The following is a 27833-nucleotide window of genomic DNA, read 5'->3' on the forward strand; positions in this document are numbered from 1 at the left end:
CTGCGACATGCTTACTAGCATGCTTACTAGAGAGCAACAGCATCGGGCGACATAGTGTCAGCCTGTCTTGACGTAAAACAAAATTCTGTGTGACTCAGGGAATCTTGCAAAGGCACTCAGGGAAAAGCTGGAAAACACACGGGACTTGGAAATGTCAACTAGATAGAGACCCTGGTACCTTTAGTAATAGAAATGTGAATAACGCCCGCCATTCGCCATAAAGACGCGTTTACACCCGCAAAAGATAAATGAAATAAAATGTGTCTTGCAGGTACGCCTGTGAGATACACCTCTCCTTTACTTGGCGAACAAGGCACCACGTCAAATGGATTCACGGAGCAAAGAAGCGTTAAAGAAAGATTACTATAGTAGAATACACCTTAAAAAAGAACAGCAGTTGGCAACCAAGGCACACGGACCACGCAGGGTTTCGTTATTCTGCCAGCCAATCACAGAAGCAAACAAAATCGTCGTCATGTGGCCTTTTCGATATGGCGTCATACTTGATCCCTCCGGAGAGTCTGCTTTTTTTTAAGACCCTTTTCATCGGCGGAAGCAAGGAATTGTGCAAAAGACAAGGACAAAATATATGAAGTCTGGGCATTTCACTCTTCAAAAGTCTCGGTACTGTTCTTTTGACTGCTGAACCTGTTTTACTCATGAAACTTCCCTTCCAATTGAAGTGAAACTTGACAGTAAATAGTTGCAGTGAAGCAAGTATTTTATTTCAGTTCAGTGAAGAATAAGCCTTTCGCCATTGCACTATAATAGACGAGGGAAAACATAAAATTACGCGCTAATAATTATTTTTGTAGTTACCGCCTTATTTGGGTAACAGGAAACCTTTTGAAGTATGAATTATTTGCAGCCTCGCGGGGGAACCATGCCTGGCGGTTATGAGGGCGTGGGCGGGACTTCCGTGCAGACTTAAGTTGCATCCGACTATAGTCGCGTTTTTTTAATCGGCTCTGGGAGAATTATACAGAAACATTTACTTGCGGAACAATCACAATTCTTTTGGATCCCTTGTTTAATGATCTACCGAGTTAAGCACCCAAACCGACTCGTATTGTTATTTGGGAAGTTGTATAACGATGCGTTGCCACCAGTCCCGTACAGCACAGGACGCGGCAGTTTTAAACGCACTTCACCCACCGCGGAAGGTTAGAAAAAACACCCACATAAGCACATCACAGAAGTGGCTATGTCAGGTGGCTCAACTGATGCCTCTAGTAGCGCGATTCAATACGCACTGAATTATAATCATTTCCGGCGCTGTTTTCTTTACTTCCTTTCTAAATAAATAGATGTTGATCAATAAATATATTAATAAACTATTGTTAAATTTGTTACCTTTCGCTTTTCCTTTATGTTTGGCTGTTGCCTTGTCTCTCTGCCTTACTATATCACTTCATTTCTACCCGCCGTGGTTGCTCAGTGGCTATGGTGTTAGGCTGCTGAGCACGAGGACGCGGGATCGAATCCCGGCCACGGCGGCCGCATTTCGATGGGGGCGAAATGCGAAAACACCCGTGTATTTAGATTTAGGTGCACGTTAAAGAACCCCAGGTGGTCTAAATTTCCGGAGTCCCCCACTACGACGTGCCTCATAATCAGAAAGTGGTTTTGGCACGTAAAACCGCATAATTTTTTTTAATCACTTCATTTCTCAACTCTTTGCGACTCCTGTTTCCAGTTTCCTTTGCACGAAAAGTGCTATACAATTAAGGCAAACCAGAGTAGATAACGGCTGACAGTCATATTGCTTATAGGTTGAAGGGTTTGTATTTTGCATGGTAATTGGAATTCGGAGGCATTGATGGACGCTGCCTCGCATTATTTTATTTTCCACTTAATCTTACCCTATTGGAGGTTGGAATGCGCAACAGTTTCACGATACACACAGAAGAGACACACACCACAGAGCGCTCTGTGGTGTGTGTCTCTTCTGTGTGTATCGTGAAACTGTTGCGCATTCCAACCTCCAATATGCTATACCAACACGCCCAGTCGTCTACCTTGGCAAGTTTAATCTTACCCATATCGCGGGCATACGGTTCAGAGGATCTGCCAGCGTCGCGGCAAACAGTCGTTCGAGGAAATAATGAAGCGAAAGGCAAAGTTAAGCGCAACTGGTGTTTTCTCCCGCCAGAAATTGTTTCACGAGCATACAGACCAACTGACCACGAACCGAATCCCTTTCCTGGTCCCTGGATCAGTTAAAAGAAAGAAGGTTGAACTTTGGCAACAGCGGTTGGCAACAGAAGGTTGGCAACAGCGATACGCGTGGCCGTTCAATAGATGGTGACAACTGAACGCTTCATGAGTTAATCGCGCGGGCACCGATTCGATGACAAAGGTGGGATTCAGGCACGGGTACGTGCCTGCATTCTGCGCATAATGGACTTTATCTGAGGCATGCAAGGGTACTAGAGTGTCCTTATTTATCTGCGGAGAGCGCTTCCACATTGTTTTCTTTCTTTTCAGGGCGACAACTGACCTGCGGCATCACCATGTGTGCAGCAGGTCTATTTTTCTATTCCTCAGCATCCACACCACCATTGCATTGTTTGTCTTGGATTTACTGTAAAATGTCATTAAACAAGGAAAAAAAAAAGAAAGAGGCCCTGTTTGTACTCACAAATAAATGTTTCTTTATTACTGTTATTACAAAAACAACCTTGATAACTTCACTTAGCGTGCCCTATAGTCTTGTACCCCTGTTGACTGGACGCCTGAGAATAAAAGGAACAAAAATAATAATTAGGATGACAATAATATTCTGAGCGTGGTTTCAACAGGTGCAGAAATAAACAAAGAGAGAGAGAGAGAGGAAAGGGCAGTAAAATACAGAGGTTTGCAAAAGAAACAGCTAGCATGCAAAGCACAACACCCACCTAGTAATGCTACTGGTGACGGCAATGAAGCGGTCACCAACAAATTGCCGGACGACCGATGCGCTGATGATGTGTCCGTAATCGTCCACAATCCCAACATTCACTTGGATCCGGTAAGTGTGGTAACACCTCAGAGTGATCTGCAAGACAAAGGAGGGCAGTTTCTGGTGTTGAGCTTTTAGATTGGAGTGGGGAAGGGAACGCCTTGGTCTAGGGAACAGACTGCATGCTTATTTTTCTTTAATCATATGAAACATATTTACATACAAATTGACTCGCCGTCCCAGCCTTGCAAAAGTGTATGTCCAGTGAAGCTGTTGAAAACCACCACTGCAACTACTGAGGGGGTTACGCGACACTTTATTGCTTTAGAATAATGGTAAGTGTGTCAGCACGCTGCCCCTTATAGCGGTGCTGCAACAACATTGAAATCATTTGTTGGTCGGGTTCTTTTAAATGGAAAAGGCAGGAACGTCGCTCCCCACGTCGCATGCGGCCATCTCTGTGGCAGCTTGCACAGCAAAATTCTTTATCGGGAAATGTATGCAGGTAGCGCTGCGTGCTTTGCATTGTTGTACAATACAATGTAAGCCCAGTTTACCGGTAAAAATAACTGAATAGACCTGAGCAGGACACCGTCGCACCCCGTGACTTGATTTTAAGCTGGTGCAGAAACTTCAGTTGAAATTTAAAGGAGCACCGCACTCTACAGCAACGGGACTGCTCCTCTAGGCCGATCTAACACTCTAGACAAAAATCTAAGCGGCTCGACATTCTAGAATTTCACAATGCGCTAAATATTTCTGTCGGACTGCCTTTTAAATGATGCAGTCAACAGGCGTTCAAGTCCTGCATGTATCAGTCGTTAATGTATATATCGACGCTGCAAAACACAAGAAGAATGTGTATGTGGCAAGCCGAAGTATGTCGCGGAACCGTCGGCCAGCCCCGTAACTATACGCGCTCTGTTCCGCTAAGCTGACCGTTGCCAACGAAAACAAGGAATCGATGGCTGCCAACAACGAATGACGTACCAGTTTGTAATAATTATGACAGCGCTATTAGCGTTCCAATTCAGTAACGAAAGTTTCCCATCCAGGAAGACTAAAAGGAATGCCGGTTTCTTTCCCGGCTTCCACTATCTGAATGCTGCTTGAAAGTCCCGCGGAAGTCTACGGTCGCCTCCGTAGTGACTTCACGGAAATACGTGAATTCGCAATCAACAGCTATCTGGCTTCCCATGTCTTTACAGCTTCTTATTCCGATGTGATACGAATTTTATCACTGATGTGAAAAATTCATACTTGGTGCATTTCTATTAGAAAAGACAGTGAAAGAAGTATGACTATAGTCAAGTGCTTTCGGCAACATATCAAAGGTTTATCACGAATTGCACGCAAATTAAAGTGCAGGAGGGACAGTGTATTCCTTGGAACTTTTGAATAAACGATGAGAATTATGCCCACAGAATATTCGATGACCACTAAACTTGTGCAACTCCAGGCAACTGCTATGCATTACACAGCATGCTCCAAAGACACAACACACATGCGACACATGGTTGTTTGAGAAATATTAGGGGGCACCACGCTTATCTACGATCCTCAGTTGAGGAGATATGTAAATGATCTGACACTCAGAGTTCTAGGATTAGCGAATATTTCTTGTAAAGCGTTACGATATCTGCACGAATCATCGTGCCCGAGGTTTAAAGTCGGCCGCCCGTCTTTAAAAGCAAATAAGTTTAAAGCGGTAACATATTCTCACAAAACTTTACTTTCACCGTATTAGATTGGTTTATATAGGAGAAAATATGTTTGATGTTTCCCTTTTTGAACGTCGCGCCGGAGCCCCTGCACTCGGTGACGTCACGAATTTCAAAATATTTTTCCACGTTTCGGCCGCTGCGGTTAAATTAATGATGTTGAAACTCCTGAAGTTCATTTTTTGGCTGTTCTACAATATAATGCTCTTGCTTTACCGATAAAATCTAGGCCAAGCAGATGAAGTCAAAATTCATTTTAAAATTCAAATCTGGTTAGGAAAGTACAATGCGTTGTTGACACCGGTTTTGCTGTTTGGCGTCTTTTCGGGTCCCCTCGCATGACACGGTTTTTCTTTTAAATTACGGAAACGCAATTTTCCAATGCAGCTCAGATTTTTTTATCGTTAGTGTGCCTTTAAAATCTCTCTGAAGTAATTTTTGTGCAACCGCAATCAGTCGGTAGGGCAGGTCGTCATTGCGATCGCCAAGAGGCAAATTCAAGTGCGCGGCGTAACGCGCCTAATATTAGGTTTTAATCATCTGCATCGCAGAATATCGCAGTGCCATCGCTCCGCCCCTTTACATCCGTCTCTGCCCACTCTACGTGGAAGGAGTGAGCGATGTCACTCATTCGAGAGATCGAGATCTGACTGGCTTTCCACACGCGGTCATCGAGAGCGCTTGGAGCAATGCCGACTGTATTAGGGTATTTTCAATTGCACACGTATACACACTAATTCGTGCGCTTTCTATAAGAAATGCACAAATGCAATATACGTAGAGGTTTCTTTAAAACAGTAGCGTGCTTCTACCTGAAAAGGACGAGGATCGATAGTCAGCTACAGCTTGCGAAGAAAGCAGTTGCGACACTGAACTCTAGCGGGAAAGCGTTCTGTACCACAGGCGGGACTCTATTCGCTTCCACGAAAATCGTATCGGAGACCCTTCTTTCTACAGTGGTAAGCTTTTTACGAATCTCAAGATGAATGATACGTTGAAAGGAGTTGAAAACTGACCGGAATGTGTTGTGAGATGTTGGAAATGAAATTACGATGATTTCTAGAGATGAAAGTCAGCACACCGTTCGCGATTTAAGAAGGAATTACAATTTTAAATTGGGAAAAAAATGTCTAAAACCAGCGAGTGGCATATATGCTGGGGACGCTTCGGCGGCGGTTACTCCATGCACGAACGTCAGTATGTACAGATAGACCGTTTCGCGTCAACGCGCTGTGGAAAATGGCGCCCGCCGTAGCAGACACCGCTGTGGTCGCGTCTGGCGACGAGGACGTCGAGATACCAGTGGTCGCGCCCGTCCTGTTCGCGAACGATGACCATAAGCGCACCGCGTAAACAATGAAGTCGAGGAGGAATTTCAAGAAAGTCTTTCCGATTAGTATTCACTGAAAGGCATGGTCGCCCGCATACCATTGCCTTGGTCAAATTTCCAGGCGAGGTGTCTAGAGACCCCTTCAAGCCTTCCGAAAAAAAAAAAGTTCATCAAAGCGCGCTCCTCCGTCCTACGGATAAACAATACACCTTGGTAGGTGCAGCCTATTGCAGAACCTCGTCAAATGTAATTGCGGCCAGATATTGAGGTATGCCTTCCTTCCACGCAAGGAATTTCTATCCTCAAAGCCTACACATGCGTATTTCTCTTTCCGGCAGGTCGCGCGGGCCTTTTTGGGAAAGGCATGCGTGGGTCCCACAAAACGGTATGCGGATAATGCGACATCACTACCGTTTCCGACTACCTTTGAAGAAAAAGCCAGGTTGGAGAACAGAATATGCGAAAGAGCCACAGTTTACTGAAATCGACAAAAGTAAGTATTTGGTCCTTGAAAGAAGATAATTATATATATGTCACGCCATGGTCCTTGCTAGTTCTCTTTCAGGGATCCATGCGTTAGGTGCAAGGAGGCGTTGCAAGTAACAAGGTAACTATCAGACAAGCTTCGACAAATAAACCTAGGTTCCGTGCACGATTCAACTTCGCTAGGTAAAACCCAGGGCCTTCTGACCAAGGTGTTAGTGCAAAGCGCACGCTTCTTCAAACTCGCTAAGGATTGTGCACCTTACGAACGGCGACCTAACTAGCAATCGCGACTAAAATGGGGAAGCGGCGAACGAACTCTTACCGGAGGCGGGTTCGGGATCTTTTTCTTCTCGGAGAAGAGCTTGAGCTTGGAAAAAGACAGCACGCGGCCGTTCAACCAGGAACCGGGCAGCGGTGAATCCGGGTGGCAGTACTGACCAACTGCGAAAGTACAAGGATACACATTAGGGCTTATATTCACTTCGCCACAAATTGACAAACACAAAAACGTAAGGAAAAGCGCCTCTGTCGGGAGGCGGCAATAAGGCTGACGACGGTAGCGTCCGCATGGCTCACACTCACCGCATTGGCGCCCAGTGGAATCCGTGAAGGTTAGCCACGCCTTGTACTGCCACTCATCCACCAAGTTTGTAATCCGGAATTCAGGCGCTGGCCTCATGAACCTGCATGCGAGGTACGAGGCACGGTCATTCTTGACGAACCGTTGCCACGCGATGCGTATGCAAGCACGTGTCGAAACGAGCAGCGCAAACATGATGATTGCACGATGCCACAGTGAGGAACACATGAACAGACAGCAATATACGAGGTTCGCCGCATAGGTGCTTGTTCCTAGTATCTGAATTACGCGCTGCATGTAGGCACGAACATGCGCGACTCAAACAGCTTGCTCTCAGCACTGCTGAATCGGTTTAAACTGTAGGGATGCCTTCGCAAAATGAGTGATTATTGTTCCCGTCATTACTGTCCACTGTTTCTTTTTTCAGAACAGCATGCACACAACGATGTGGCATGTGAGGCTTCTCGGCAGGATCGCTCATGCATGGTCGGAACGCTCATGCCAACAACGGAAGCCAGCACGCTGCCCTGTGGAGTGTGATATTGCAACGCTTCTGAAAGCGAACCGTTTTGAGATCGCCCCCGTGCACTATACTGCGCGAAAACACGTCGGCTGTAAAAAACACTCGCCTGCCCAGTGTGTGTATCCGCAGTTCCGTCCTACGCAGCAGGAAGTCGTGCTGGTTGACGAGGGTGACACGGGGAAGCATGGCCGGCAGTCTGTCCAGGATAGCCCGCTGTGGATCCGCCTTCTTCTTCGGAGGGAACTGGGGCCAAGCGCTCCAGTCGTGAACTTGGTCCGGGTGGTGACTAGGAAAGTCCGCCGGACGGACGAGGTTCGGCTGAATCCAGATCTGTGGCTCGCTCCTAACGAAGACGGCTGGGGCTCCAGAGGTGGACGGCACGCTTTCAATGTCCGTCGATTGGGACGCTCCGGCCGGTGGCTCGCTCCTAACGAAGACGGCTGGGGCTCTAGAGGTGGAGGGCACGCTTTCGATGTCCTTTGACTGGGACGCTCCGGTCGGTGGCTCGCTCCTAACGAAGACGGCTGGGGCTCTAGAGGTGGAGGGCACGCTTTCGATGTCCTTTGACTGGGACGCTCCGGTCGGTGGCTCGCTCCTAACGAAGACGGCTGGGGCTCCAGAGGTGGACGGCACGCTTTCGTTGTCCTTCGACTGGGACGCTCCGGCCGGTGGCTCCCGCCCAATGAAGTCGGCTAGGGCTCCAGAGATGGACGGCACGCTTTCGATGTCCTTTGACTGGGACGCTCCGGCTTGTCGCTTGCTATTAACAAAGTAGGCTAGGGCTCCAGAGATGTACGGCACGCTTTCGATGTCCTTCCACTGGGACGCTCCGGCCGGTGGCTTGCTCCTAACGAAGTCGGCTAGGGCTCCAGAGGTGGACGGCACGCTTTCGATGTCTTTCGACTGGGACGCTCCGGCCGGTGGCTCGCGCCCAATGAAGTCGGCTAGGGCTCCAGAGATGGACGGCACGCTTTCGATGTCCTTCGACTGGGACGCTCCGGCTGTTCGCTTGCTATTAAAAAAGTAGGCTAGGGCTCCAGAGATGTACGGCACGCTTTCGATGTCCTTCCACTGGGACGCTCCGGCCGGTGGCTTGCTCCTAACGAAGTCGGCTAGGGCTCCAGAGGTGGACGGCACGCTTTCGATGTCTTTCGACTGGGACGCTCCGGCCGGTGGCTCGCGCCCAATGAAGTCGGCTAGGGCTCCAGAGGTGGACGGCACGCTTTCGATGTCATTCGACTGGGACGCTCCGGCCGGTGGCTTGCTCCTAACGAAGTCGGCTAGGGCTCCAGAGGTGGACGGCACGCTTTCGATGTCATTCGACTGGGACGCTCCGGCCGGTGGCTTGCTCCTAACGAAGTCGGCTAGGGCTCCAGAGATGGACGGCACGCTTTCGATGTCCTTGGACTGGGAGGCGCCGGTCGGCTCGACGTCGCTGCTAGAAGAGCTGCTGCTACAACTGCTGCTGCTATTGCCGCTGCAGCTGTCGTCACTGCTGCTACTGCTGCTATCGTCGTTGATGCTGGTGCTCGTCGACAGCTTGGAACGGTCTCCACTAAGCATCACGTCGCCGTAGAGCCTAGGGTCAAATCCACCAGCAGCGGAGGTAGAAGCAAGGCCCGACGACGCCATCCTCGAGGCACAAGCGGAGTCGGTGGAGTGTATCCCAGGGAGCGCGACTTGATCTGTGGCGGTCGAGTAGCTGCCGTTTGCTGTGCAGCGAGCGACTTGCTTTATGGCGTGCTCGAGAAGTGTGCTACTCCAAGGCCGGCGCGTATCCTTTTTGACTATGATGACCACCTTGAAAGTATTGAGCACAGGCCCACTCACTGCAATTGATTTGGATTGGTGCATAGCTCAACCGACTTGGGTTGGTCGGCCACGCCTGTTTGCTCTGCAAACTTGGCCACGTATTCGTTCTGCGAATTTCTCCTCTCCGTCGAACCGCAGGAGAGCGCAAAACTTGTGTCAAAGTTTTCCTTTGTTCTGATAAACTGGAGGAACATGACCCCCCCCCCCCCTTCCCCCCTCTTCTCAGTTTGGAGAAGGCATGACCTGCGCGAAAGGGTGATGGGCTGCTTTTTTCTATACTGAGCCGTGGGGATTCAGGGAGTGTATATACCCGGAAATAGCATGGATGGCAGAGAATAAAGGAGACACAAGAAACGCTTCTGAACTTTGCACCGTGTCCAATGTGCAAAATACCACCTCGAGCTCCCCGGGCGAGATGGTATGCCACATTAGCGTTTGACGGCTATAATTCCCCGTGAACCTCCGCAAAAGGAGCGCCTAACTTTTTGCAAATGTGGAAGCAAAGTGGCAAGCTAGATAGACTGATCATGGTTATATTGCGCTCAGTTTTACACAAACGATATTAAGGAAGGACAGGACGTGGACGGACGTAAACGGACGATAGACTGGAAAAGAGGCAGGGGAGGAGTACGAGGCCTCGCCACCCTTCGCTTGCTTCTCTCATACAATACAGTAAGGGGGGGGGGGGGATGAATAAAATAAATCGTAAAGAAAATATCAAAATAAACAAAAAAAGCATGAACAATAAAAGCATACCCCCAGTCGTGGATAACAAGACGAGGTCACGTGAACGAGTCTTCTGTACTGGTGCTAGCCACCCGCATCTTCATCGTTGTGGTTAGTTCAGCAAAAACTGTTTTTAACAAAATGACCATGAGAATTAAAGTGGTTACTTCAGCCACTTTCATAGAGATGCTGTCTCGAGCATTTCACTGCGGTGTTAAAAAAAATAATGCGGATCCTCCTAACTGTGGGAATCGATTTAGGCGAGGTTTTCTATGCTGTTTGATTTGATTGAAGATAATTAGCGGTGATGTTGACGGTGCATGTTAAATTTCTTCAACGTATAGTTAAAAAAAAATGTGGTGACTTCATGTTGAGCGTTACCTTACGTGCGCTACTACTAACTGTTTGCGTATTACCAAGAAAACACAGAGGGAGGGGTTTGCTTCAAGGTTGTTGAGCGCCAGACTTTATAACATCAGAGAGGGCTGAGCATATTTATTGCGCCAGATTGCACATCGCATCGTGGCATAAATATTAAGTCATAATTTAGATATGGGCCTGTACGTGCAAAAACTACAATCGGTGTCGGAGGCACGCCGTAGTGACGGAGTTCGGATTACTTTTGACACCTTAGTGTTCTTAAACGTGTTCCTTAACCTAAGTGCACGAGCGTTAATTTTTTTTTTCATTTATTTTGCACACGTTGAAAGGCGACATTCACGGTGGGGCCCGCGACCTCAACCAATGCCATAGCCACCAAGCTGAATGAATTTTCTGGTTTACGAGACAAAAGCACGATTTCATTATGAGGCACGCTTTACTGGGGTACGCCGGATTAATTTTGACTACCTGCAGGGGATCGTTGACGTGGCCCCCATTTGACATGTGCATTTTTGCGTTTCGCCCCCATCGAAACGCGGCCGCTGCGGTCCGAAATGCTGCCGACGCTGGCACATAAGTGTTTATTGGAAGCGTCACCGCTTTCGTAGCGTAGCCTATATCGTCCCTACGGTGCGCTTTTTACTGGCGCTATGCTTCTTCACACTCTACCTGTGTTGTCCGCTCCACATATTTGCCTGGTGCTTATTTTTCACAAATAGCGGTAACGTAGCCTACCGTAGTTTGAACTGAAAATTATCCAGTTTGCCCACAACCGATGTCGAGTAGCAGCGTTCCCTTTCCTTATCACGTCACCTTTTGCCGTTCACCTCTCCACCCCTATCGTAAGGGAACAGCGAGCAAAGAACGGGCAAGGCTTTGATTGACTCGTTTAGCGACAGGCTCGTTTCTATCCATTCTCCGTCCTCCTCTCCAGCATTCTATCTCGCGTCGCTCTGGAATTTCACGATAGGAGAAAGCTTAGCGCCGCCATTCATATCAATGCTTTTGCGGGAGCATCGCGGACAATTACAGCTGCCAAGCGCCTATTGTGGCGACGCTGAGGGCACATCTGCACATTCGACGAAGTGCAAAGGCACACAAGAATTTCTCGCGTCGCCTTACCACCCTGCCGAGTTCCTGTCATGTATACACACGCCCTTAACCCCTCACCCCTCCCCCCCCCCCTTGTTTTCACGCGGTGTGCCAGACAGAAGCAGCATCAGTAGAGGGAAAGTAGAAGGACGAGGCAAAGAAAGCTTGTCTTCAAAGAAATACTGGAGGCGCCTCCATCATTTGGAGATGTGTGGCGAGGTGAATGCGATTAGCAATCTAGGTTAAGATGGGCGTGTGACTTGTGATATAGTCGGTCATATGACACGGCGATTATCCCGAAGAGCTGTACATAATCAATGGCAGGTACCCAGAGATCCGAGTTTGCGTGTAGAGAAAACTTGAAACTTGAAAATAATTTCGTCCCTGTGCGTGGTTCTGGGTTAAAAGAAAGTCATTGACTTCGGAGGATCAAGGTGTTTTGCTCGTCATCAGAGGTCCTTACTAACACTGACTTACTATCGTTGCCGCTGAGTCAAATAATAACCGATTATTTTGATATTGTCTCCTCAATATCTCTACGTATGCTTAGAGGTCTCTGACCATGCGTCGTTTTTTTTTCGATCTTTTTCTATTGACATGATATAAGGAGATATTAGCGCACAAATGCAGTGACGGCTACTGCTTGGGCTTTGGATATGATATATACAGTATACAGTAGCAACACACAGCATATGACAATATCTACATAGATAAGCAATGTTGCATTGTCACATGGAAGTCAAAATAAAAAGACGAGGTTACAAAGACGCATTTAAAGCAATAATGCGAACAGCGGTGTAACACAACAAATAAACCCTCAACCAATCCTTCTAACTACGATAGTATCAAATGTACACCCTGACAATAAAAATAAATAATTCTCTCAAAACATTTCTACCGTGCTTTAATAACGGCCAATTATGCCGCTGTCTTCGAGAAATGTGTTTAATGCTATTAAAGCGCACATCTGCATAGCTCATCTTGGTCATGGTCGTAATAAAATTTCTTCAAATTGAGAGGGACATGCTGTGAAGCTTACAATGACGATTTAAGTCAGCGTCTTGGTGTGTCGTGGTGCGGGCATTCTCGAAGAATGTGATACGTGTATTCGTCAACAAAGGCACAATCACAGTGAGGAATTTCAGATCGGACAATTCCGTGTAATGAGTGTTTTGTGTAGGTGGTGCACAGCCGTTATACCATTAATAAGGTTTCCTATGTTTCTATCTAACGCAATCAAATGTTGAATTCAATAAGTGGTTCAATATGAATCATGTCGGAACTCTCTCAATATTGGTCGAACCACGTCGCTTTGCATATCTTGAATAACGCTGCGTTTAAGATCTGCGCGTGGTTTGCCTTTGTGTGCTTCTTGAGTGCCTCATAAATTATATTAGCATTATATGTTTTCATTTTGAAGCTTCATAGAGACGTGAGCGCCGTCCTAGGAGGCGTTGGAAACTATCCTCTTTCGCGCCTCTCCTAAAGAAGTCATAAATATTATCGCGCATAAGATAGCGAATAGTTAAGCTGTTATATAATTGTTGACGAAGTTACACGAGAGGATTGTTCGTAATTGAGGTATGGTATAACTCTTGCTGAAGTAGACGATTGTGTTAAACTAGAGGCATCTGTATAGGCATGGAATGTATTCTGGATGCCGCATATACGGGGTCATCATATCTAAGCTTTCCGGAATGTTTTAACATAATGCCTGTTGCAGATAACGTAATTCCTGTCCTTGAGCTGGATTATTCCAAGAGGCGGACATTACTGGAAGGACACATCAAAACACACATGTTATAATAATTAACACAACTTCACTAATAAACTTCATAAATATGTACGGCACGTAGTGCGAGTTAGGAATTGTAGCCGGTGAATTTGCAAGGCATATGCACTTGAAATTAATCTCCGGGATGACACCATTCACGATATATAATTTCCCAAAAAGTGGGACGAAATACATGCGCGTTCGTGTTGTTGTTGTTCAACGCGTGAAAGTGCGTTTCGTTAAAACGTCAGACAACGGTGAATTGTCACCGCGAGCTTGATGGCGAATATCTCAACACTGGTGTCATTACGGAAATTTATTCCAAATGGATACGCCTTGCTACAATCCACAAATTGCAATTATATGCCATTATGTTATTAACTAAGACCCTAACTTGTGATTTTTTTAATTAGCTGGATATGTGTTTCGCTTTCTGAACCGACTATGTCTGCATCTCTGAATAATCCAGCTCAAGGACTACACTGATGTGAATTGCGACAGGCCATTCAAAAAAATCCGGAAAACCTAAATATGATCATCCCGTATATTTGGTATCGTGTTACTTGTTGAGTAGCTTTAGTGAACGTGTCTCGTTTTGAAAGTGTACCATCTATTGCCAACACTACTTATGGGAGCGTAAGCATCAATAAAGGGTATTGTACGTCCGATTTGCAAAACTCGTTTTTCGGAAGGATACAGAGATAGTTTTGTATTTCTTTATGGATACGATTTTTTTTTATGTTTAAACCCAATGGGTAACTTTTCATGCTCGGATTCCGGAAAAAAAATAGAGAGAGCTGTTTCTGAAGTTCTCCGAACTGGAAGCGGTGGTTCGCGAGCCTCTGTAATAGAAAGGCAGCTACAAGACGCGCGCGGAACTCCAAGGCGTACGCGAAGACCTCTCACTCAAATTCTTTGGAGCCGCTCTCCCAAGTTCGGGAAAGTCCGCGCTTTCATCGTGGTGACCTCGAATCGAGACAAGAAATTTGAGACCAGCGCGACTCTCGACTGTGCAAGTGATGAGTGAACATCATTTGTACTACATCGCGGCATCGACTCTTTTAAACACTGAACTCCGTTTTAACGTCTTGAAGTGACATGAGCCGGTAATGTGCAGGGATTCCTTTTACTCAATTCTGTGACTTTCTTGTCATCTACACCACCGAAGACTGGCCGATCGCGGTGATAAGGCAGGCGGATCGAAATAAGCAATATAATTGGAATACAAGCATTCCTGTGATTGGAATTATCATATAATTGGAATATAATCAAATTGCTAAAGAAACTGCGATAACGGCCGAGATATGGCGACTGAGCGCATGCACTGTCAAGATGTCCGGAACGCTCCCTGTCCTGGTGGCGGTATGTATGGTATGTAGAACTTTATTTAGGTCCTCAAGGGATCAGTCTGGGACTGATGCGGGCCGCTCCCACGTCGGTACAGAGAGGCCGAGCCCCTCTGCCATCACACGGGCCCTCTGGACAGCCCTGAGTTGGTCCGCCAGCACTTAACTGTGCAGCAGTGTGTGTGTGTGTGGGGGGGGGGGGGGGGGGGGAGGGGAGGCGAGCTAGTCGCCATGCACCTCTTAGACTAATGTTACTGTCGTCAACGACATAGGCACAAATTTGTTCCCGAGCAATGTGGTGGAGATTCACTGGTTCCGAGTGTCCTCGTCTTCAGGAAATAAAAGTTTCCTCATCTCGTTCTTCGCCTTTAACTTGGCGAAGAATTAACAGTGATATTGTAATAAGTCAGTCTTCGGCTCGCACTGGCACTTGCGGGCCTAGGCCCACTTGTCACGCGACCATTCGTCATAGGTCAGCTCCCCACAGGAAAACTTCTCAGGAAGGTGAACTTGTCGTAGGGGATGACAGACGATAACTTCTCGTCCCACCGGACTTTTCCTCACACGGACAACTGGAGTTCGGAGCTGGTTTGCGGTGTGACAAGCAATTTGTTTTGTTTGCCGCACATCATGTTTATAGCAAGAAAAGTGACACTGAAGGCCTCGTTGAAGGGCCCCTCACCAGGTCTGGCCATTTTTAGCTGACAAGCTGAGTGCATACAATGCGCACTAATTACCGTGTCTGATCCCTTCGCGCCGCTTAAAGATCTAGCTTAAATTTCAAGCGGAACGCCGTTTGCGCTTTTTCTCGCGGGCGCCCAGCGCCTACATACATGGCAGTGCTGTGACGTCACTCGCAGTCACACGTGTCTTCGAGATTTAATTAAGCCAACATCAGTTATTTGTTTAATCTGTTGATTCAATAGACGAATTAAAGTGCACATAAGTAATAAAACATGCAAACCGAAGGTGTGCGTGTTTTTGTTTTACTTTGTTCCGCAGCAAGAGAGATGTACTTCCGTTTCGTCAGCTTGTTTCCTTGTCATTTTCCACCGTGTTCCAGCGCCGTCCTCTTTCATCCTCTCGCATTTGCCTCAGTGCTCGTGACTGTGGCGCCAACTTATACCGCATAAAATAAATCTGGAGAGAGAGAGAGAGAGAAAGGCAAACGAAAGACAGGAAGGTTAACCAGAGATTATCTCCGGTTGGCTACCCTGTACTGGGGGAGGGGAAAGGGGAAGCGATAGGTGAGAGGGAGAAGGATTAAAAAAAAAAGAAAGTACACACACGCACGTACACACAAACTGTTTCTGTGGGCACTGTCACGCAGCCCGCAAAGGCGTTCCTACTGTGATGCAGTGCACCGTACCATCCAGATTCACACAGTGAAGTCACAATCTGTCAGAAAGTCCAGTGTTTTTTAAATACCGCAGCAGCGCCTTCACAGCCGATCGCGCTGATGTTCGCGTAGGCCAGTGTCCAAGGATCTTGTTTTCTGACAGTGGGCGCTTGTCCAGTTTGTCTAGGGTGGCTGAGAGGACTGCTCTTTGCGGGTTGAAACGAGAGCACTCACAAAGAAGGTGCGCGATTGTTTCATTGCACCCGCAGAAGTCACAAAGTGGGTTGTCGGACATTCCGATAAGAAAGGAGTACGCATTTGAAAATGCTACTCCAAGCCATAGACGAACTAGAAGGGTACAGTCGCGTCGTGGAAGCTCGGGCGGAATACGGAGTTGTAAAGTAGGGTCCAGGGTATGAAGTCGTGCACTTCTGAAATCGGATGAATTCCACTGAGCTAATGTCAGGTCGTTTGCCAGTACGGCAAGTTTTTTCGCTGCGTCGGCTCTCGAAAGAGGAATGGCAACGCACCTGACGCCATCGTGGGCAGATCGGGCAGCTGCGTCTGCTCGATCATTGCCGTGTATGCCACAGTGACTAGGCAACCACTGATCTGGAAGCTGCTGCTCTACTACTGTACCCGCGTGTTTGTATGAGCGATTAAATCCGACTTACTTATACCGCTAATACGGTGTCGCAGAGCGCGCAAAAGTATTTCGCTGAGTGAAACGAGACAAAGAAAATAGCTCGCGCGCGAGACCGTCACTGATGCAAAAAAAGGAAGGCGGGGCCCATGACGTATTCGTCACGCGCTCCTCAGGCTGCGGTGCGGTAGATTTCAGGGAAGGAATTTCGCTTGCGACGTCAGAGGGGTCACGTGGATAGTGTCTACGTTGGCTGTGACGCTCGAATGCGGAGATTATGTGTTCGTGGCACCTAAAATAATTCTGTTTCTGCAATGAATGAACCAACGTGGAAAATTATTGCAGTAGAACACTCCTTAGAGGGCATGTAACAGCTTCTAGTATATAACAAAAATTTCTTCGTGGACTGCTGAACGACGTTTCAAAGAACTTGTAGCTTTTTAAACCGATGCTTTCTTTGCCTTCGTTCGTAGCAAGTGACTGTGTAAACGGCTTTCTCGTTTCGAACGAGTCGAAGCCTAACGAAAAAAGCGTTCGAGATGTCAGCGCCACCTATCGCTACAGGCACGAAATAGCCGCGATGACGGCATATGGCCTCTGAGATCCGAAGATATAACCGGCCAACTAAAATTGTAGAAAACGTGCACTGCTTAGGCCGTACGCATCGAGCGGCCTACGCAGCTAAAACGTCTTCGGTCATCGCTGTAAGTTAGTACGGAACGGTAATACCGTACTGTATACCGTACTTACCGTACCCTAATACGGCACTGCTAAAACTATAGCGCACACTAAGCAGCGCACGTTTTCCTCAATTTTAGCTGGCCGGCGATATCTTCGGATCTGAGAGGCCATATGCCGTCGTTGCGGCTATTTTGCGTTTGTAGCGATAGCTGGCGCTGACATCTCGAACGTTTCTTTCGTTAGGCTTCGACTCGTTCGAAACGAGAAGCGATCTCGAAAACACCACGAGGTTATCCATAATACTCTGTAGACGAAGCGGCCTGAGTCTAAGCGAAAGCCGTTTACAAGTCATTTGCTACGAACGAAGTGCATTTTACAAATTTGGCGTTGTATTTTACAAAAGCAACGCCAAATTCAAATCGAGGCGGGCAGCGGGGACCGCCGCCATGTTTCCCGCAAACTCCGAAAACCACGCCGAAATGCTAACGCTAACTCGTTTGCGTTGCGTACGCGCGCTACCCGCTATTTAGTTTACCGTTCAGCGCATGCGCAGTAACGACCCGCTATTTTTTTAGCGTACGCAAGGTATAGCGTACGCTAGTCAGCGCCACTTATCGCTACAGGTGGGAAATAGCCGTAACGACGGTATCTGGCCTCTGAGATCCGAAGATATCGCCGGCCAACTAACATGCGCTGCGTAGCGTACGCTACACTTAGCGTATAGCGTACGCTATAAGTTGCGTACGCTAAACTAAAACTGTCTACTGTCTAATGACATTCTAATAGACTTTAAGCGAAGAAAATGGCACTGGGCAGGTCATATAATGCGATGATTAGATACGCATTGGACCATTACGGTGACAGAATGGGTACCAAGAGAAGGGAAGCGCACTAGAGGACGGCAGAAGACTAGGTGGTGCGACAAAATTGGGAAATTTGCGGATGCTTCTTGGAATCGGTTGGCGCACGACAGGGGTAATTGTAGATTGCAGGGTGAGGCCTTCGTCCTGCAGTAGACATAAATAGCATGATGATGATGATGATGCCGCCTCAAACCGGCGCTCTCGCAGGCGGATCTGCTGGCAGCCGTGGTCACAACCATGGCAACGCTGGGCCTAGCTGCTTCGACGTTCGCTATTAGGCTTCTTGCCGTTCTTGTGCCATGTTTTTCATTGAAAGAATTCGCCATTGTTAGCGACGGCACCCACTCCTCCTTCGTGGACCTCGCGATTTGTTTCGAAGCTCGGAAAGCACAAAGCATTGCACAATGACGGTTTTTGAAAGTCAGCTTTGCCTCGACACATAATTGTTACGTAGTGGAGCATACGCAAAAGTATTGCGGTGAACTATGACAAGTGTCGTGAGGGGCAATAGCCATGGGACACAGTATGCATTGCTTAATTATACATGAGTTCACCCGCCATCTCCGTACACAGTACGGGCACCGATATACCTAATTAGCGTACTGGCAGGCCTTCTGAGCTTTTCCAGTTATGCCTGCAGCGATTTGAGCCCTTAAAGGGCTCCTCACCAGCTCTCGCCATTTTGAGCCAACAAGCGCCGTGCATACTATGCACGCTAACGATCGTGTCTGCTAAGTATTATATCGCTACACGCTGCGGAAAGAGTTCAAATTTCAAACCCAATGCCGTCTGCCCTTCTCCTCGGGGGCGCCATGCTTCCAGTCGGAGAGCGGACGTAATTGTACAAGTACGCCTACGTACATCGCACTGCTGTGACGTCGCTCGTAGTGACACGTGACTTCAAGAATTATTTAAGACAACATCCGTTATTTGTGTAATCTGTTGGTTGAATAGACGAAATAAAGTAAAGAGAAATATTAAAACACACTAACAGAAAGTCGGTGCGTTCTTGTTTTACTTTACACCGCTGTAAGAGAGGGTGTACATCCGTTTCGTCTGCATCTTCCCACGTCGTGCAGTCGCACGCGGACAATGGAAGTATGTCATTTTCTACAACGTTCGAGCTTGCGATCATGCTCCGCTTGTGTCTTCCTCAGTATTCGTGTATCACTGGCTTATACTGCTAGTCAGGCGTTCTCGTGCTCAGCACGCGATTTTGCGTGCTGCGCGAAACAGACGCGACGGCGCATGCGCGACGCCGTCAATAGAAGTGCACCGCGCAGCAAGAAAGAGAGGAGACAAAAATGTAAAGGCGGGCCGGTGACATTTGCATCACGTGATCCTTGAGCTCCGGTATGGGAGAATGCAGGGAAAGAATTTCGCTTGCAGAGGCTAGACGGGGCAAGTGGAAAGAGTGTCTCTCTTGGCAGTGGCCCTCGCCTCCTGAAATCATCGCTTCGCGGAACTGAAATATTTCTATCTCCGCTATTCATGAACTAGTTTGCAAACTTTTTTGCAGCAGTACGCTCGAGACGCACGCAAAACGAGCAATAGAAGCAAACGACCTATTCGAAACGTGGGAGGCCAAGGTAACCCTCGGGGACCTGGAAGACCAACGACAACTCGTCGCCAGGGCCAAGAGGGCAGTCGAAGCCAGAGGGTTCCTGGACTAAGGAGCCTTCCCACCTTAGGGTGATACCCGTCCTCGCTCGGGACACTGTTTCGTACAATAAACGTTTCTTTCTCTCTCTCTACGCTCCCTAGAGGGAACATAACCGAAATGCAGGTGTCCCTCGTCCAAACGAAAATAAATTATTTAAAGCTGTGAAACACAACACTCAGATGTTTTGCTTGGGCTCAGGCTATGTCAGGACAGATGAGGTTTACTTACCAACTGATGAGAGAAAATCTCACTGATGACAAAGTTCAGGCCGCATACCAATGAGCTTGCTATGAGATTATAGAAATTGCTCATATTCGAAAATAGCTTATTCTGTGTGCATCTCCTTTATATTCGTATTTGAGGATGTACGAGTCAAATTGCAATGGTTTTTACCATTTTTTAAAGCTACTTTTTGCGCTGGGCACTTTACTAACGCCACCCTTCCGTTTCATTTTTTTAATAAAATAAACACTACTCTTTACTATTGAAAGTGTATTACGTCGGGTTTTTTTTTTTTACATGCTTACTAGAGAGTGGCAGTATCAGGCGACATGGTGTCAACCCGTCTTGATATAAAACGAAGTTCTGTGTCACTCAGAGAATTTTCGCAAAGGCACTCAGGGAAAGTGTGAAAAACAGAGAATTTGGAAATGCCAACTTGGTAGACACCGTGGGTCTAGTATACAAAGGTCCAGAAAAAACAATTTTAGCAGTAATTTTTTTTCAATAGAATCAAGTGCTTCTTCTCCACTTAAACTAGTGAAATTTTGACATTCTTTCACAATGAATACAAACGAGGTTCTCATTTAATGGTGGACCTGTGTTTTGTCGCAATTTTATTTATTGCACAGAAAGTTTTGCTTTCCAGTATTTCTCCAGAATACGGAAGGGTAGTCCCAACATTACAACAGGTTGGTTATGATCAGGAGAGTGTAGGTCAATGATAAAACAGCCACGCATCACGTGACTCGCCCCGCGCATAGCCCGCAGAGCCAGCGCTGACGGTCAAGAACATGCGCCGTCCACACTCTTTCAATGGCAGGTTTAGGGTTATTCGACACCTGCCAAAGGTTTTGAATTTGGAGGGTCACTGGTTGCTCACCCTCTCTTCTGTTCATAAATGCATGCAACCGGCTTTTGACGCCAGTTCTTGCTAGTCTTGTGACGAGTTGCTCAAGGCTACGAAAAGAGACTGCGCGTCACAAACGGCATCAGGAACGAGAGGCCGCGCTACGGTGTGACGCAAGCAAAGTGGTGTGCGTGAACAGCTTTCTTGCCATACCATGCACTCGCCTTTCTTTGTGAGGCAGCTTGTGGGCAGGGTTGCCAGATCGCTCCAACCACAGGCAGCCAAAGTTGCCTCCGCCGTAGCCCACATATAACCAAAAGCGAAACTTTTGGGTAGCCCAAAAATAGCCAGAAAGCTTTGTATTTTTTGTGCAGTCATATCTTAAGCATATTGAATTATTTTCTGCAATAATACCTACATATTAGATTTCGCACGCATGACCATGCATGACCTCCGCGCGCATCGTCACGGAGGCATTACTTCACGGACAAGAGATGCTGCACAAGCGCAAGAAGTGCAGAAACGCAGGCGCGCAGGCAAATTCGTGATAAGGCAAATGCAGCCTTCTTTGCAAATGCACTGTTTTATTTTTTCCAGAGCACAAAAAAATCACGAAAAGAACAACGCACAAATAGCACCGCGCAATAAACGCGCTTAGCAATGGCATGCATTCAGGCTTTCAGTATTATTACTTACAGCTCATGATAATTTCGCTTAACACCACACAATGCACTAAAGTAAAAACTACGAAGAATTGCAAGACAAAGTCTAACGCAATAGATGGCGGTTGGTACAAAATCTAGTACGATATATATACGTAAAGAAAGTATGCTGATGTCACGTGGTAGTGACGTATAAAGAACACAGTAGGAATACTGTGGAAGACGAAATTAACTTTTATTGGGCGAACCTGTTCCCATAAAAACAGGCTACACTTAAAGAACAGCGGCAGTGGCGAAGACTGTCGGCGAACGTCAAAATCTGATCAGCGGGGCAAGCGCCAAGGTAAATGTACCTGGTAGCGAAGCTTCCATAGGAGCCCATACTTTCAAAACATGGCGGTCCATCGCCGGTTCATGGGGCTTAGCGCCATCTGTATGTGGTGGAACACTTCCGGCGGAAGAAAAAATAACGTGCCGCCATCATGTCCGTTAAATGAATGAATAAATGAAAACTTTATTGTTCCACCGAGCTGGGGTGCCCGCCTCTTAACCTACACGTAGGTAGGGGAGGAGGACGAAGCAGTCCCCGCGCGTTGAAGACGGTGACTCTTCACGGCCTCAATGGCCAGGCGGATTGCTCGACGCTGGTCGTCTTCAGCCTCGCTCTGGAGCAAGGCCTCCCAGGCTTCTCTACTGACAATGTTTTCCTTGGCCCCTGGGGAGCCAGCACACTCCCATGTTATATGGTCTAGCGTACCTTTTTGCTTACAAATTTTGCAGAGGGCGTCGTTGTACACTCTAAGAAGAATCGCGGGGAAAACGGGAGTAACTGGGCAGTTAGTCCTAAAAAGGGCGCTTTCGTCCCTCAAGGGAGTAACTGCATGGATGTGCGTGCCGTGTGCAAATTTTGGAGAGTAAGTGTTTAGTCCCTGGTCGGAAAGAGAGCAACGGGAGGACGAACGGCAACAGTTACTCCCCATGCGCTCCGCTGTTTTCGTCCGTGTCGCGCAGTGATGCGACAAAAACTGTATTGTCTATAAGTCGTGAATAGTTCGAAGTTCGTGCACTGTCCATTGAACCACATGCAAAGCAGCACTTTGCCTCTTCGTGAGAAAATTGCGTGAAATTTAAAGTTGGAATGTGAAGAGCCATGCCCTTCCTGCGTACCCCATAAGTGAGCGATAGAAATTAAACGCGCAAGTCATTGATAGACTGCCAGATATCGCTGGTCAATAGTACCTAAGTTCCTTCCGTTCCAAGGAGATTACGAACTTAACTGAAGCGATGTGTAGCTCAAACGGGACACACTAAGCGACAGAGCAATTGTCCGTCTCTGTCGTCTTAGGTGCCCCGTTCGAGCTCGCTACACGTTTACATCGTGTAGTGCCTCAGTTTAAAGCACCCTAAGAATACTCGGGCATATTTCTTTTCGCACTCACTGATGGTTGCAAGTACACTCAACGTTACACTCTCCCCGCACAACATACACAAAATGCCGAGTCGCTTTTACATTGCCGCACCTGCGTTTCGATGCTTAACCTGTCTCAATTTCCTAGTCCCGTCAAGCAATCTGCCGTGGTGCCGTGGTGCCGTCAGCCCGGGACAACTTCAACGAAAGCATCGCATATTTACGAGATGTGTACAAACAGAAGGAAGAAAAGCGAGATTGGTGTGTTTATTTGGACAAACTCCTGACCGTAAAGCGTTTTTTACCCACTTATGCTAGCCAGACACAAGCTAGCATTTTTAATGTGATGTTATGATGGTGTTTTTCACTGTATTGTGCCAAGTTGGCAATAAAGAAAAAAAAAATCTGCCGTGGTGCAGTCGTTAGAGTAGCTAGCATGGGAGCGCGAGGACATGAGTTCGAATCCTGCTTTGGGGCCCGTGTTTTTTCTTTTTTTTTCAGCTCAGTAATCTTTTTTATTAGTGTATAAATGCCTAATTTCATTAATTCCACCTTTGCGGAGCATCGGAAATAATGACCGTTACTCCTTTGAGGAGCATCGGAAAAGAGCAACTGTTAGTCCTCGGCGGAGTAACGGCATGGGGAGTAACAGTTCATCCCCTCGCACTTACCCCCTAAAGGGAGGAATGGTTGTGGCAGATCAGTTGCTCCCCTAAAGGAGTAACCTCAATACCCCATTTCCTCCTTTTCTTCTCAGAGTGTAGTCCCTCGTCTGTGTTAAGTAGATCCAATGTGGTGATGTGTAATTGTTTCCCTGGAGGCGTCGCCAAATGCGAGCGTCCTCCAGAGAGAGAGACCGATGCGGAGGCGGAAAGATTCTTCTTTCGGTTTTGTAGTGATCGACAATTTCCCTGTACGTGATCATGCCATCTTTTATCCCTGGAACTGGCTGCTCTAGAGTTGACCGGTGGTAGAGTGCTCGGGCGAGCTCATGAGCGGCTTCGTTGCCTGGGACTTCTTCATGGGCTGGTACCCAAATAAAAGTTATGTCCCTCCTGGGAGGGTTTTTGAGTAGAATGTGGAGGGCTTCTTCCGAGATTCTCCCTTTGTTAAAATTTCGGATAGCTAATTTGTTATCGCATAATATTACTCCCGCTTTTGTTCCCGCACAAGCGAGCGCTACTGCAACCTCCTCAGCTGTACAGGCGTCCCTCGTGCACGTGGAGCACGCTATCTTAACGCACCCGTCGCCGTCAACCACCGTCGATACCGCAGCGCCGTCTCTGCCCCAAGCGGCGTCCACGTACGCTACGTTATGCGCCGGTGTGTCTTTAAGTTTATTTACGAGAGCCTTAGCCCTGTGAGCTCTCCTCTCTTTGTTGTAGATAGGATGCATATTTTTAGGTAGGGGCGCGATTCGGAAGCGCTTACGCACGTCCAACGGAATGTCTTTCTTGTCAGTCGGGGCACCCCTGTCACATTGAATTCCTACCCATTCCATGATTTTTCTCCCTGTTTTAGACTGGCCTAATCTTTCCAACTGAGACACTCGTACTGCCTCAGTGAGTTCAACTAGCGTGTTGTGTACCCCCATTTTGAGGATGAGGTCTGTCGAGGTCGAGTCTGGGAGCCATAGGGCTCTCTTAACGCTCTTCCTAATGATCGCATCTATTTTATCCTTTTCTTCTCGTCTAAACACAAGATACGGTGTGGCATATGCTATACGGCTGGTAATGAAGGCTTGCATGAGTCTGAGGAGGCTGTTCTCTTTGAGGCCCCTGCTTTTCAGTGAAATTCTCCTAAAGATCCCCGTTACCTGCGCCGCGTATCCTTCTAGCTTTTTGATTGTCGTGAGGTTGCATCCATTTCTCTGGATATACATGCCCAGAATTCTTATTTCCTCCACCTTGGGAACCTCATTTCCGTTTACGAAAATAGTGATGGGTCTGCTGCTTCCAGCGTGTCTCCTTTATTGATGTTTTGGCTCAATGATTAACAGCTCCGATTTCTGTGGCGAGCACGCCAAGCCTCTGCTGACCGCGTACTCTTCCACCATATTCGCCGCTATCTGTAGTTTAAGCTCGATGGCTGCGTCACTCCCACTGTTAACCCAGATGTTGATATCATCCGCGTACATGCTAAATTTAATCGATTTAATCTTATTGAGTTCCGCTGGGAGACCCCTCATCGCTTTGTTGAATAGGAAGGGCGAGAGCACAGACCCTTGCGGGGTTCCCTTGCTCCCAAGTGTGATGGGAGGGGATTTTACATCCAGAAATTTTATATTCGCCTCCCTCTGTGACAGAAAGTCTTTGACGTATGCATATACCCTGTGTCCCACACCTACCTCTTCGAGGCCTACGAAGATAGCCTTATGGCTAACGTTGTCAAATGCCTTGGTGAGGTCGAGACCTAGGATCGCCCTGGTGTCAGTTGAGTCGTATCGGTTTAGGGTATCATGCTTAAGTCTGAGCATGACATCTTGTGTACTGAGCCCTGGCCTGAATCCAACCATTTCATGCGGCCGGAGATCATTCTCCTCCATGTACCTGGTCAGCCTCGTTTGAACAACATGCTCCATCAATTTCCCTACACACGAGGTGAGGGAGATTGGTCGCATGTTGTTCAAGCCGGGTACTTTGCCTGGCTTGGGAATAAAGACTACGTCCGCCTGTTTCCATGTTTTTCGGAGTTCTCCTTTCTCCCACACCTGGTTCATAAATTTGGTTAATGCAATGATAGACTCATCGTCTAGATTCCTAAGAGCTGTGTTTGTTATCTCGTCCGGGCCGGGGGCTGATCTCTTTCTGAGGTTATTAATCTCTGCTCTAACCTCTGTCGTGGTGATGGGAGCATCGAGATCTGGATTGGGAGGTCCCTCGTAGTCCCTAAACACCTCGCTCTCTGCTTTTCCAAGATATGTTTCTTGGAGCTCGCTAATGAGCTCGTCATCTGTGCCAACAAAGCCATGCCTCGCTCTCACCTGGTTTGTACTAGCTTGCATTTTTGATTTACTAGGGTCGATTAGATGTCTGAGAAGGCTCCATGTTTTGGAGAGACTCATATTGGTTTCCATCTCATCGCACTTGCTGTACCAATTTTGCTCGTTGAGCTTAATCGCATATGTTTCTATGTTTTTGTTGAGTCTGGCTAGTTCGCGCCGGATATTCCTGTTCCATCTTTGTGCCTTGAGTCTTTTCTCCAGATTACTCTTTCTGCTCCACATGTTCAGCAATTTGCTGTCTAGTGCTGAGGGTGCGTCGTCATCCTCTATGGTTGTAGTCGCTTCCTCTATATGCGTTTTAAGGAGGTGTGTCCACTCGTCGATATTGTAGATATCGTCCGGCAGTGAGGCCTCCTTTCTTATCTCTCTGAATTTATCCCACTCCGTTAATTTCGGTTGTTTGATGAGGCGTGTTTTGACGCCTTTTCCTAGCGTGAGCGAAATAATAAAGTGGTCGCTGCCTAGATTTTGTCCTGTGCTTTTCCATGTTACTGTTCCCGCCATGTGGCTTATCGTGAGGTCATGTCCGTTAAAAGCAGAAGGGACGTCATTTTGTTTTCGGAGGCGCGAAATTTGTTTTGTTGTTGTTCCTTTGGGGCTGTATATTCATATGCCCCGCCATTCGACTTGATGGGCGTTTCGAGCTTTCAGCGTGGAAAGCGATGCAGGAAAAGGCCAGCCGTACGGTTGTCCAAATCGCATCCCTGCACAGAACATACTTTCTTTGGAGGCCAACGAAAGCTTTAGGTGTAGAGTGCTGATCCTATTGTCGGATGCCAAGCCCGTCGGCCAGCGCAGTCGCACGACAACAACTACACAATTATCTGGCGGTCGTAACTCACTACTTTTGACTGAACAGATTAAGAAGCAATGAAGCTACCCGCGTAACCAAATTCAGACAAACGTCGACAAGCAAGAAAGCACAAATTGTGAGGGGGGCGTATTTCAACAGGTGATACGATTGCGCCTTTCTGCGCATTTCAAGACGTGCATTGCACTGCGAGTGATAGTGGTGTCAACGCCCCCTGTAGCGATGGGCGCTGAGAAGAAATGCATTTATTAATAATAATAAAATTAAACGTATTTTCTTAACTCATCACGAATATACAAAATTGACTAGAAATTTTATTTTCGTTGAATGAATCTAACTGCGTCTCGTTTGAATTAAAAAACGCGTTTTTCTTTTCCCATGCTTGTTCCCTCCAAACATAGTCGCACTTCAATCGCTGCTCCCATAACCCGCCATGCTGATGTCGGTGACAATCTGTACTGAACCGCTTTTCGCCCGAAGCTTCGCGACCTATTTGAATCGACCTTGCAAGGGCGTCGGCTTTTATACATCAGTCGTCGAATGTTCCAGACTAATAGCTGGGACCCACGTGTCTTGCATAAAATTCTATACTATAGGCGTCGCGCGTACATGCAATCAGATTACGCAAGGTTCGGTGATAGACAGCAGATGGAACCATCGATAACATTCCAGAAACTTCCGATACATGAAGGCGCGTCCTGCGCTGTGCGATAAAAGTTGTTAGGCGCTGAAACGTGGTAACTCGATGAACATAAACAAGTACCAGTGTCAATAGGATCAAGCATCACGAGCTTATGGCGAAGTGGAACTGCTTGTTCCGTACAAAATGTCAGAGCTGAAACGGGACAAAAATTCTTGGCCCGGTTCAAAATCTTTGCAGCAGCCTCCGTTCCTGGCCAGGCCAAACTTCACGTGGAGGAGCGCTGCCAATGCCTCGTTCGACAATACATTTAGAAGGTCGGTTTTAATGAGCGAGAC

The 27833-nt window shown here is 47.4% G+C and overlaps 1 protein-coding gene across 1 annotated transcript; it reads right to left on the bottom strand.

Moving 5' to 3' along the window:
• Nucleotides 1–2366: 2366 nt before the first annotated feature.
• On the bottom strand, nucleotides 2367–9213 carry LOC135913356 (mucin-21-like). Its single transcript, XM_070536481.1, has 5 exons — nucleotides 7688–9213; nucleotides 7061–7161; nucleotides 6801–6919; nucleotides 2898–3037; nucleotides 2367–2391 (listed from the first exon to the last, which is right to left on the bottom strand). Exons 1-5 carry the CDS (start codon nucleotides 9211–9213, stop codon nucleotides 2367–2369), a joined length of 1911 nt encoding a protein of 636 aa, XP_070392582.1.
• Nucleotides 9214–27833: the final 18620 nt, after the last annotated feature.

The sequence above is a fragment of the Dermacentor albipictus genome, chromosome 3 (assembly GCF_038994185.2).
Source record: "Dermacentor albipictus isolate Rhodes 1998 colony chromosome 3, USDA_Dalb.pri_finalv2, whole genome shotgun sequence".
Classification (NCBI taxonomy): domain Eukaryota; kingdom Metazoa; phylum Arthropoda; class Arachnida; order Ixodida; family Ixodidae; genus Dermacentor; species Dermacentor albipictus.

Coding starts and splice junctions, on each gene's coding strand:
- LOC135913356 (XM_070536481.1), bottom strand. CDS start 9,213: ATGGCGTCGTCGGGCCTTGCTTCTACCTCCGCTGCTGGTGGATTTGAC. Junction 7,162..7,687: donor CGGATACACACACTGGGCAG/GCGAGTGTTTTT, acceptor CCTCGCATGCAG/GTTCATGAGGCCAGCGCCTG. Junction 2,392..2,897: donor GTCACCAGTAGCATTACTAG/GTGGGTGTTGTG, acceptor CATTATGCGCAG/AATGCAGGCACGTACCCGTG.